Here is a 12,860-nt window from a genome sequence, read left to right as displayed (position 1 = left end):
CTGTTCCTCTGAGGTATTATCCAGATCCTTAATTAGGCTTTGGGTTGTCCCGTGTTGTTGACAGCCATGAGATCAACCAGGTTTAGCACACTCTTCACCTGGCTTTGATATGCCACAAAATTATTGTGACATATCACAGAGGCAGCTTTTTCAAACCTACACTTTTGGAGGGAGGGAGTACCAAAAAGTATACAGCTAAATTGATAAAAATAACATAGAAATCAATCTGCATGCTGTCTTTGGTTGCAAACCCAGAGATAAAGGTAATCTAGCTGCAGTGCTCCCTGTTTGTTCAAAGGGGTTGAGCTGTAGCTGCAGAGTGTCAGCCTGCACTTGACTATTTCTCTCGTAGGACAGGTCAGCATCTTTTGGCCTTAATAGTCACGGCGCTGGTAAAACGGCTTTGTCATCAGGGTTGGCATGAAAGGGTTACTTCCTCATGATACCTCTTCCCGTTGTGTCTGAATATTTCCAGGGATAGTTCACACTGGGCTGTTGTGCCACTTTTTATGCTTTTAGCCTTTGAGAACAACTACCCCCTCCTTTCCTCGGCTTCCATAGTATTGGGGGAAAAAAAATGTCGTCATACATAATATTTAGCTTGTACGATGCTCAGAAGAATTCATGTTTTTAACTACTTCCCAATATGCAAGGAACTGAAATTTTCAAGATGGATGAGTTTTGAATATAATTAACTCAGCTTGTCTAAAGATACATAGTAATCACCCCAGAATGTCGTTCTATTATAGAAATAACCCATAGATGTGTTTGTGGAGCTTATAATGGTTATGATTAGAATGGGGTTTTTTTCCCCCAATGTATGTAGATAATTTCATTAATATATCTCAGTATTATGCTTTCTAATACGTGTTTTTCAATGGAAATCCTCAGTCTGCACCCATGTATCAATACCTGGAACGAAAAATGTTTAAAGAAGCCTATCAAATTGCGTGTTTAGGAGTAACTGATACTGACTGGAGAGAGCTGGCCATGGAAGCCTTAGAAGGGCTGGAGTTTGAAACTGCTAAAAAGGTAAAGCAGTTATTTACTTATTTAGCAGGAAGCTTGTTTTATAATTTTTTCTATATGTGTAGTCTGTGTGTGTGTAGTGTATGTTTTATGGCTGGAATACAAAGTGGTATTCCTGGGTCTGTAGTGTTTGTATGTTACCCCACATGCCAAAGATGTTCGTTTGTTACATACGCAGGACCTCGAGATGAGGTTGTAAAATTAAATTTAATTTATCACTCTATATAAATGTCATGTTCTAAATCAAAGCGTTAAATGCAAAGAAAATGGTGTCTTTCATCTGCTGGAAAATGTGTTAATGAATTTGAGGGAAATAGAACCGGGACGTTGGTGAGTGGCGGTGCTGCCCACCGGGTGGCAGCAAAGAATGCCCTGCTGCCTGCTCGGCTCCCGGCTGGAACGGTACTCTTCCCGCCCCCCAGGTACTCAGGATAATCTCAGCTCAAATGTGGAAGTTTCATATTCTTTGTTATCTACTCATTATCATCCTTTGAAGGCAATGGTCATGGGATTCCATCGTTTTGGTCATTTTCTGTCGGGAATGCCTTGGTTTTGGGAGTGGTCTATAAATGGGCATATACCAGAGAACAGTTTTCTGTGGCAGAAAATACTTCCTTATTTTTCTTTCACCACCTTTTCTTAAATAAGAGAGGGTGAACCGAGTTCAATGTTATGAATTTGTATGAAAGACAAAACATTCTAAAAATATACAGGGAATGACCTGTAACGATAGGCATCTTTTAATAACAGATTTTTTTAAAAAGGAAATTAAATGCTTTATTTTTCTTTCCTTTTTTTTTCCTTAAGTGGAGGCATCAGAATAATTCCAGTTTCATGGATGGCTTTATGCAAATAGATATTCTTAAAAAGAAGTTTTCAGCGCCTCCTTGGAATCTTAAAGTAGTGCCCTCTTAGAATTAAAGCGGATTAATTTGAACAAAAGCAGCTTCTTGACATTAAAGGCGCTCATAGTTCCTAGTCCAATCTGGTGTAAGCAGAATATTCTATGCCCTCTTAAACATTCGTTTGGTTAGAAATCTCAAACATGCTGTCTAAGGAGTTAAATTTCTATTTTTTGATGCATGTCGAGAATAAGTGCTAAGCTGCTGTAACTTGCACGTGACACTGTCACTTGAGACTTTGGGTTGCACATTATCTTCATTTGCAAAAGACATTATACTGTCTTGCAGTACTTTTATCTTATCGTTGTCTTCCTTTCCTCTCTCTGAGCTACTTCCATGCTGGATTTTCAGAATGGTATAAAAACGATAAGCATATGCAGTATCCTTTGGCAATACAATCAATTATACGTTCTACCTTGTAATAGTTTCCTTACATTTTCTTGTCTGTATCATGCCTCACATCAAAATGGAAAAGCTGCAAAATAATCAGAATAAATGTATGTAATATTTTAAATAGAAGTTTGTATTTCTTGGGGGACTGACATACCTACACCTAATAGTCCCTGCCTTTGCTGGTTTATTTTCAGTGATAAGCTGTTTGGATTGTACCCCTGTCAGTCTTACTGCAGTGCCTCAGGTCCCTCAGTTGTAGTTAGAGCCCATCAGGTTAGGGACTACACAAATTCCAGCATATTTCTGTCTGTCCTGTTTGCACGAAGACAGTTTGATTAATGCATAACAGTATTTTGATGTTTTTTTTCCTGGCTTTTCAAGTTAATTCCTTTTATTATTTTTTTTTCCTTTTCAATAGGCATTTACCAGGGTACGAGACCTTCGATACTTAGAATTGATCAGCAGCATAGAGGTAAGACAGTAAAAGATAGGATATTTTCTTACACTTAAGTACCATGCCCAAATCTGTACTTTCTATTTTGGAGGAACTTTTGTTTGGATAGTGCTTCTGACTGTTGGGAGATGTGTTTTAGAGTGAAAAATCCTGATTAGCGGAGGTGACTCAAACTCTAGTCATATGACTGAAACTTCATGGGGGAAAAAAATGGAGTATGGGACAGTGAGAACTTCTGAAACTGTTTTCAGGAAAACTGGAAGAATATTCAATAGTCAGTTAATAATTGGTAGAATACTGCTGTGCTAACAGAGTTTAATACAGAATGCTTCATAAACATGAGTTAATTAAGCCTTTCCCTACCCCCTGGAGGTAGGTAATTACTATTATCTCCGATTTGCAGAGCCAGAAACAGGCCCAGAGAAATAAAATGACAAACTCAAGGTCTCATGACAAGTCTGTGGCAACTGGAAATAGAATTTAGGATTCCTTACTTCCATACTGTGCTCTAATCACTAGTTCTTAGTCTTTTTACACTTCTTGATAGAATTTCACCAGACAATAACTGTCTGTCATGAGCATGTTAAAAGACAGGGTATCACCTTTGTCCTTCTACAAAGACTTCATGATAATGCTTAGTTTAAAGATCTGTGTTGAGATGACATAAAGGGAATTTCTGTCCCTCATGCTAATTAAATTTACACCTTTTCTGAAAGAATACATTCCTTGTCTTCCATTTCTGCTGAGCTGTCCTGGTTCTGTCAAAATGCCTGTTGGCTGCAGTTAATGGTTGGTGGTCTGACATGGGACAAAGTTCTGCATTAGGAGCCCCCCCTGCCCCATTTTTTTTTTTTTTTTTTTTTTTACGCCTGTCCAGATTTGCGTCTGTTGAGGGTATTCCAGAATTGTCACATTCTGCTTAATGAGGAAAAAATCCCTCTGTAAATAGGCATAAACTTACTTTCAGGCTTCTTGAAAATGCTTCTTCTGAAGTGAGAGTTCTACATCATTGCTTACTCTTGGTTGTGGTGTATTTAATTTCTTCTAAGGCTTGTAAGGGTGTAACTAAGCACACATGTTCCATTAATGTCATGGTTTTCTCAGCAATGACACATTAGGGTTTTTTTTCTTATTGGTGGTAGCAAGAAATGTAACTGCCAGATCTCTCTATCTGGCAAGATTCTGTGAAGTCTTTAAAAAATGGTGTAACAATTCCTCTGACTATGCTTTTAACCAAGATTTTAAAGCAAACTGTCAGCACTAGTCCAGTATCAGCCTAGTCAGTGTGATGAGAAGGCATGATGGCTGAGTCTCCTTCGGCAGCAGACAATCGAATTTATATGCTCATGGAATGTTCTTCCTCCTTTTGTGCAGTTTTCTTTAAATGCAGTTCACATCTGTATATTTCCGTATGAGGTGGTGGTAATAATTTTATCCAAAGTGCAGGGTAGTAATGTGTTTCCAAGTTATAGGATGAAACATGCACACGTGTGTGTGTTTTACTGTGTGTGTATATATATATAGTATTGGTCCCTTGGAGTCGGTGTACCGCTGGGTCTGATTCACATAAGGCGTTGCTTTGTGGCACTGCACACGCTCTGCCTCTGTGGTCCCTTCCCAACAAGAGTGAGCAGTTCCAGTTAGCAGGAGAGTATGTACAGGCGCTCTGGAAGCGACTGCTGCCTACCTGAAATCATGAGCTTTAACGTGTGGGGACAGTGGCAGTGACACTGTTTTTTATTCAGAGGCCGGTTAACACGCTTTTTGAATGTGCTTATTGCTAGCAATTATTTTCATGTTTGTCATCCCACCCGCATATATTGTTAATTTAGCCAAATTATATGCTAGTGAGTTTTTACAGGAAAAAATGAGGCACCCGTCAGATGCCTTTTTTAAAATAGCATAGCGTAATGACAGCATGTGTTCATTTTCCTGTCTGAAATCAGACGAAGTGATTTTTCATCACTTTGGTTTGTACAGTGACATTTAATTTTGCTCTTCCTAATTTTAATTAAGAAGGGATTTAATCCTTTAATTATAAATTCACCAGAAATGTAGGAGAGGCATAATTATGATATCCTGTTACAGGTTTTTATTAATAGTTAAAATCTAAGCCTGAGAATCCAATTCTTCAATGACTATTTCTCACCTAGGTCCTGATAATCTAGAGTATTTTCTACATCTCTCAATGTATGTTGGGTGGTTGGGTTTTTTTTTTTCCCAGGAGCGGAAGAAGCATGGAGAGAACAACAATGAACTGTTCCTAGCAGATGTTTATGCCTACCAGGGAAAATTCCACGAGGCAGCGAAGTTATACAAAAAAAGTGGACATGAAAACCTAGCTCTCGATATGTACTCTGATTTACGGATGTTTGACTATGCAAAGGTAATAGTTCACAACTAAGTATTTAAATGTAGAAATATTAATGTACCTGTGACTGTTTTCAAAATAGGATCCTGCAAAAAGATTGGATGAAATGTGGGCTTTGAATTCTAGATTTTATTTTCTCAGTTGAAGTTCATTTGGCTTATGTGGGGAAAAATGGCTATCTTTCGTGCCTCAGTGTAGTGGTAGCCTTTTTCTTCAGAGTCTACTATTGAAGTAGCGGATTGTGTTTTGTGTAGTCTCAAACGTGTCCATGGAATTCCTGGCTTTTCGGTGGATTTTTTGTTGGATGCCGCCAAAGGTGACTTTCATTCTGATTATATAGTAGTATCCATAGTAGTTTTCCTTTTTAAAAAAAATGAATTAGTTTTTATGGCTTTGTTCCCCATTACCTCGCTCAGGAGTCCCTTTTTTGTATTCCAAAGATGATAAAATAGTGCACATGCAAAGTGGAGGAGAGTGTACCATGCATTTAATTCACTTCCATATTATAATAAAAATATTTTTCTTTCAGAGTTTGAACTTAAATAAGGTATGTTAGTTCTATATTAATGTATTTTATAAAGTGTATAATATAATAATCTAGTATATGTTTGTTTATTAGCAAATCTTCTTTAAAAAAAATCTGTTTCCATGTAGAAATGAATTTAATATGGTCTTAAAAACCGATGGGTTTATATGGCGATAAGAAAGCATTACTTGGCTTTTAAGTCTTCGATGGTGTTTTCTTATCAAAATCCCTGAGAATGCATGCACTGTTTAGTCTCATTCATCACTCATCAGAGCCTTATTCTGCCCAATACAGGACAAAGACTTTACCATGACGTGCATATACTCTTTTAGCATAGATTCCACAAACTGTGCTACAGAGAGATCTTTTTCTTCCAAGAGCTTAATATAAATACTTTGGGGCTTTGCTGATGTAAGTCTGACTTCCACTATTTTTGGCTGATGAGTCTTTGTTAGCCTCAGTGGTTTTGGCTCCTCTTGAACATAAATGTAATTCATAGATGAAAATTTTCCCATAAGTCTCCGTAAGAATCTTTTAACTCTTGGCCGTAGTCATGTCTATATTTAACTAGTGGAGAGCAAAAGGTCTTGTGTCCTATCCTTGAGAGTAACTCCATGCAGAGAAATTAAAGGTACTTCATAGCACATGAAGGAAGCTTCTTGTGCTGGGAGTACACAATACATGGAAGAATACGTAAACCCCCTTGTTTGCTAGTTATTTTTCTGAGGAAAGATCTATAGGGAGTGTGGTGGGTTTCTGTGTTGGGGGGTGGGGTGGTGTTTTAATGCTGCCAGAATTAAGCTTAGGAATCCTTACAGAATCTGATTTCTTGAGCTTGACTTTGATTAGCTCTGGCTAGAGAGTCCAGACTGGAGGCAGAGGTCAGGAAGCCCTTTGATATCTGGTCATAGGCTTGTTATTGCAGTACCAGATCACAAGTTACCAAGAACTCACAAAACACTCTTTATACAGTAAGAAGCTGAGCTTTTGATTTTGGACTTATTTTGGTGACCTAAGCTGGAAAACAAGTTGTGTGAAAGATGTTGTTCAACTTTATCCTTTTGCTTTGTTTTTTCACATTCAAAGATTATCATGGCATCTTTATAGTTATTCATTTGAATCAGGGCTGTGTTGCGGTAGGTAATGCTAGAGCAAAATCTTATGTGGGGCTTATTTAAGAGGTGACGTTCTCTTGGTCTTCTCTGTGTTGGGGCATAGTTCTGTACATGTCAACTGGCTGCATCAGGGAAACTGCTGAATTGTGGTAGTGGAACAGATCTGTGTGGCTGCTTTTGTAGGGTTTTTTTGCCTGTTTGTTGTTTTGGGGTTTTTTAAATCTGAGTCAGAATTTACCAGAAACACAGAGGATAAGGTAATTTTCCACTCTCTTCTCACCCTTCCATTTCTCCTCTGTTACAATTTTTCATTTGGTAGAAGCTGTTTTAATGGACAGTAGCCTGTTCTGTTAATGGGAAAAAATGCCCTTAATTGATCTTCGAGTGTTGAAGTACTTCCTCTTTTATTTTTTTTCTTTTCTCACCACCAACACCACCCCCCCTGGCACATGTTGTCAACAGATGCGAACCATATGGTGCCAGGGCTTTGGTATTGTCAGGAGAAGCTGAACAAACTATTAGAAATACTTCCAAAATGGTCATCTTTACAGCATCCAGGCTTGGTGTTTGCATTCTTTGCCAAAGTCCAACCAGTAGTTCAGAGTCACTCTTGCTTTTGAGCAGCTGTCATTCTGTCCTTATAAAAGAACTTCTTTGATATATTGTAATATAATGTGCCTTTGAAGAAATCAAAATTTCAGCCTGTAACTCATTTGTGGCTGGGCATCCTGATGCTAACATACGACTAAGTGGGCATACTATTGTTAACTAAGCATGGGCTGGGGCTGGGCCATCTTTGAGAAGGAAACTACCTTTTTGGCTTGCAAAAGAAAATCTAAAACTTGGAATTGATCTATTACAGTTTTTGACATTAGTACCATTTTTTTTTTTTTGAAAGGCATGTTCCTGAAAAGCATGTAGAAATAGTAATTTGTGTCCACTTAAACAGGCTCAACAGAGCAAGCTTTCCAAGAAACCAAAGGGGCATCTGTATTGCATCTGTATTGCCTTTCTCCTGGCCCTCCCAAAATCTCCCACTTTCTCTTTTTTAATTGAAAACCATCTAAATTGGAGACTTACCATTTTTTCCTACCAAACATTGGGCCTTGATGATAAATTGCTGGTCTGAATCTGTACATGTTGCTTTGTATGCAGTGTTTCTTTTCTTAGGAGGCATAATGATATTAATTAAAAAAAACTTGTGTGTATTTTAGAATGTTGACTGTAACAATGTTTGTAACCAGAAGGTAATGCAAACTTTTGTATTGCACTGTTTCAGGATTTTTTGGGATCTGGAGACCCCAAAGACACAAAGATGCTAAAAAAAAAACAAGCAGATTGGGCCAAGAATATCAATGAACCAAAAGCAGCAGTGGAGATGTACCTCTCTGCAGGCGAGCACATGAAGGCCATAGAGATCAGTGGGGACCATGGCTGGGTTGATATGTAGGTTTTAGTTCCATCTCAGATAATGTATGAAAAAAATCTCAAATGAGTTGTTACGAATTCTGCATAATTTTAAAATAAGACAAAACTTGTTTAATATGCACCTGTGTTTATATCAAATTGGGTATTTGGAACACATCTACAATTAAAAATGTTGTAAAAGTTACATGTTTAGAGGGTCGGGACATCAATATATTACAAAAACAAATGCATTACAATGGTAAAAAGTATGAATGCACTTGTCTGTAGTATGAGACTGTCTTCTAAAATATGTATGCCTTGAGCTTTTCAGAGCAATCATCACAGGAGTGCTTATATATGGGAACCTATTTCTGTTGGTTTAAACTGTTAAGGATAATATCTAGTGGGTAGAGAAGATAACCGGAGCACAGAATCCCTAGAAATTATGTGGCTACTCCTGTCACTGGTGAAATTCTCCCTGATTTGCAACAGGTGACACTTTGGGTCATTTGCTGAGTTGCCATAAGATCTCAGCCTTCTTTTGCCTCAATTTTGCCTTTTTTTGAGGCTAAGTGGGTAATGTTTGTTCGGGAGTCATTTTGTTTAGGTCAAGGTTGAGGAAGTGTGTCCCATGTCACTTAGTCATTTAGGATCTACGCCTTCCCTTTGTCCTCATGACCATGTAGAGTCTGAGATACAGAGTTGCATGTACGAGTGAAGACTGAAGGAATTTGCTTTGAGTTTGTAAAAGGGCTGGGGGGGGGCAGGGAAGTTGCAATATTTACTGAAAACTGTTTAAACAGTGTTGCATGGTACGACTATAATATTAAATAAGTGGTTAAACATGAAGTTATTAAATAATTAAAAGGTGAAACAAGGCAGAACCTGAAACATCTGACTTTTTTACTGGGTCTAGGTTAATTGAAATTGCTCGAAAACTGGATAAAGCTGAGCGTGAACCTTTGTCAAAATGTGCCTTCTATTTTAAGAAACTTGATAACCCTGGCTATGCGGCAGAAACCTACATGAAGGTTGGTGACCTGAAAGCATTGGTCCATCTCCATGTAGACACTCATCGCTGGGAGGAAGTAAGCATGCGCGTGATTTCCATGTTTAAAACCACTACTTCTTACTGTCTCTGGTTGCAAGAAAGGGAGATAAACGTCTGACTCCCCCCACCATTATAGTGAAGGCAGAGGCAAGGAGGGAGGCTTCTGTAGAATGTGATTCAGAGTATTTAAGTTACTTTTGTATGGCAGCATTTATTTGGTGCTGGTTTTATTTTTCTTTGATTTTCTTTTTTGTTTGTTTCCTAGCTGAATATTTCTTGGTCTCACTTCTGAGCACCTTTTTTGCCTGTTGAATTATAGTTGCCCACTTCCAATGGTGATTCAGGGGATACTTCTAGCCCATTAGAAAGAATAAATAGTAATTATGGGAAATTCTGTTTTGAACTGTATTATTTTTAATTTGGACATACCTGAGTGAGAATACCACACACAATTTAGATCTGATGAATGTGTGCTGTGGTAGTGTAGACCCCACTCTGTAACTGGATTTATGTTCCTGATTAGGTAAAATTCTGACTTTGCTGATTTTTTCCATAAAAACATGAGTCTACCAGTACCACCTACTTCACAGTTGGGGTCACCGTTAATTTTGTTCTTGTTTCTTCACAGTAAGTTTTTGATAGGTGTGGTTTCTTAAGGAAGTGCTTTCAAAGTACTGCTGGACTAGACAAGGCCCCCTTCCCCCAGTTATATGGGCACTTCGGAAAATTGTAGACTTACTGCTTTGCTGATCAGTGAGTTTAGAAAGTGAATCTAAACTACATTTATAGTGTTACTTCAATTGCTTTAAAAGATGTATTCAGTAAAAATAAAAATATTTGCCTCCTGCTGTGAAATCTACTAAATTTCCTAGATAATCACTTTCAAGTTTCCCTGTTTCAATAACCAGATGGTTACTGTGCTTAACTTTTTTCTTTTGTTGTTGATGGCTTTTTATTTTAACATACATTTGTTTCATACTGGAGAAAATACAGATTACACTCCCTATTCTGTGTATAAATTTTTATTGTGAATTTACTTAGAACTAAAGGATTGATCCCATGGAGTATTCTAAACCCTTTAACTGTTTAAACCATGCAGTGTTCTAAAAATGAATTTTTTATTTACCTCAGGCATTTGCTTTGAGTGAAAAGCATCCTGAATTCAAAGATGATGTCTATGTCCCTTATGCTCAGTGGCTAGCAGAGAATGATAGATTTGAAGAAGCCCAAAAAGGTAGGAATGTTACTGACAGAACGTTGGTCACTTGGAATAGTATGGACTAAATTTCAATACAGAACATGCAGTCTCTGCCCAGCAGAGTTTCTTATTGGTGGGATTCAAAATAAAATAGAATCCATGTTTCCATACTGGTCTTAAAGTAGCTGGAAGTTTCCTTATTTGTTAAGAAAATTTGATGGATCTGTCAAAAATGATGGCATCTAAGTAAATTCCCAGACTTTCCATCTCATGTATCTGAGTGTGGCAACAGTATCTGGCATATAATCTGAACTGTCTTTTTAATTATTTTTAGCATAATAGAATTCAAAGTATGGCAGTCAAGTTTTAAACCTGAGTGAAAAGCATAGGTTTTTTCTTACTGTTAGGTAATGGGTTTGTACAAGTAAAATTTTCCTGTTTCTTTAAGAATTTTTCATGAATTTTGTTAGGCTTATAAAATTACCTTTAAAGAGAACTGTCAACCTTCCATCATGTGGACAGGCTTCAGAATTTAATTCATAAACTGTTCCAGGGACAAGGAGATGTTGAAGCAAGCTCCATGTGGAGCCAGCACGTTTTTAGTATGGTTACTTTTCTCAGGTGCAGCTCCATGTGACTGTTGCATCTGCTGTTTCCAGAGCCAGCTCAGATCTAAGCGTGTAACTGCATTTGCTTATAAAGGCCAAGCTAGTGAACATGCCAGACAAACTAGTTTGTGCATCTCTGTGCCAAAGCTTTGAGCACCTGGCTTGAGGGCAGTTTGGAAGTTTGCACATAGAACTCTGTGAATATAGATAGGTTATTCCCAGTTTGTTCCACAAAGCTCTGTGTTGCTGTGGCTCAGCAAATATAAATGCCCCAGAACCGGGTGAGCTAGAGGTCATTGTGTAGTTATGTGGGTATTTGGTTATAGCTGAGCTAGTGAAATCCGGAGGCAATTGTGCTGTGGGGTTTGGTTTTGGGGGGTCAGTTTCCCCCCGCTCCCTGTTACCCTATGTGAAGACTGTGTTTACCAAATGCATGTTTACCAAGTGAGAATTCAGTGTCTTTATACTGGTTCCTCAGCATCAAATAAAGAAATGCTATTAATAAATGATAGAAGGATATAGCAAATGCTGTACTCTTTCAAGATATTCAGCATTACAAACCAGAGCACTAACTTCAAATGTTAATTTATTGTAGTTCTGAATGAAGTTGTGATTTGCAGTGTTTAGAGATTGCCATTGTTTGTATCAAGATCTAATCATCATAGTATTTTTGCTCTTTTCTCTATTTAAAGAAAAGCAGCCAGCATTGTACAAAATCTGTGAGCTCAAGAGCTGCTGAGACAGTGCAAAAGCCACAGAATACCTACAGATGCTTCTCATGTTCCATTAGTGTCGCTGCTTTCAAGGAGAAAAATACCAGTGCATAATCCTTTTTATCCTGCCCCGGATAGACTGTTTGATACTGGCTGAATAGACTGCTCTTAATTTAAAAACATTAATTTCAGTTAATTGATATAATCTCACTGTAAAATCCTCTTTGTTTTGGCTTTCTTTGTAGCATTTCACAAGGCTGGCAGGCAGAGTGAAGCTGTGAAAGTGCTGGAGCAGCTAACACACAATGCTGTGGTTGAAAACAGATTTAATGATGCAGCCTATTATTATTGGATGCTTTCCATGCAGTGTTTAGATATAGCCCAAGGTAAGTAACTGAAAGGAATTTTGTATTTGTTACGTTCTCGTGCATGTAGACAAACGGTTACTGAATTGAGATAGCATTGCTGCAACTACTTCACTGTTGTGTGGCTTTGTTTTGGGGGTCTTTTTAATGCTGTGCATAACTCTGGCTTGTGCTATTTTTGTAGTCCCCCTCGTTTTGCTGTGTGCTTATTTAAAACAAGTAAGCAAAATGGCAACATCAGCGTGCTTAGGCCTCCTTCTGAAATCTGACTAGAGTCAAAAGCATGTCTCCTGGGACCATGTATCCTCATGTACCTTCCCACAACACACATTAACTAGAGAAGTGATTGGAAGGTTAACGTACGAGTGAATAAAAGATGATCTTGGAGTGTAAGATACATCTAGTATTTGAACAAACATAGGTTGGAGAGGTACTTTACAAAATATTTCCTGCCAACAGAGATAAAGTTGATTGTTTGTTAGCTATCATCTTGTCTTCTGAATGTATTTCACTGGGAGAGAGGTGGAGCCAATAGTTAATAGGCGTAATTTAGTAGTGACAAATACGGAAGATTGATAATAGTACCTTTTGCCTGGTGCTGTAAGTACCTATTTTTTTTAGTTCAGCTGGTGCATAATAGTGCTGTTCTGATACCCCTCAGATATTTTATAGAGATGCAGATTTTTTCAAATGGCTTAGTAGTGTATTTGGTATCTCTGAAACAAATG

General features: G+C 37.9%; 1 protein-coding gene across 6 annotated transcripts in view; it reads left to right on the top strand.

Annotated features, from left to right (window-relative positions):
- Positions 1 to 12,860, top strand: part of IFT122 (intraflagellar transport 122) — a 33,367-nt gene that overhangs the window by 13,182 nt on the left and 7,325 nt on the right. For all 6 annotated transcript variants that reach the window (XM_040593059.1, XM_040593057.1, XM_040593060.1 and 3 more), the window contains exons 15-21: positions 892 to 1,032; positions 2,743 to 2,796; positions 5,003 to 5,164; positions 8,070 to 8,236; positions 9,114 to 9,285; positions 10,380 to 10,482; positions 12,013 to 12,153. In XM_040593059.1, coding sequence (XP_040448993.1) covers positions 892 to 1,032; positions 2,743 to 2,796; positions 5,003 to 5,164; positions 8,070 to 8,236; positions 9,114 to 9,285; positions 10,380 to 10,482; positions 12,013 to 12,153 — 940 coding nt within the window. The remainder of the gene's footprint in view (positions 1 to 891; positions 1,033 to 2,742; positions 2,797 to 5,002; positions 5,165 to 8,069; positions 8,237 to 9,113; positions 9,286 to 10,379; positions 10,483 to 12,012; positions 12,154 to 12,860) is intronic.

This window comes from Falco naumanni, chromosome 4, assembly GCF_017639655.2.
Source record: "Falco naumanni isolate bFalNau1 chromosome 4, bFalNau1.pat, whole genome shotgun sequence".
Lineage (NCBI taxonomy): Eukaryota > Metazoa > Chordata > Aves > Falconiformes > Falconidae > Falco > Falco naumanni.
This window is presented reverse-complemented; position numbering and strand designations above follow the sequence as displayed.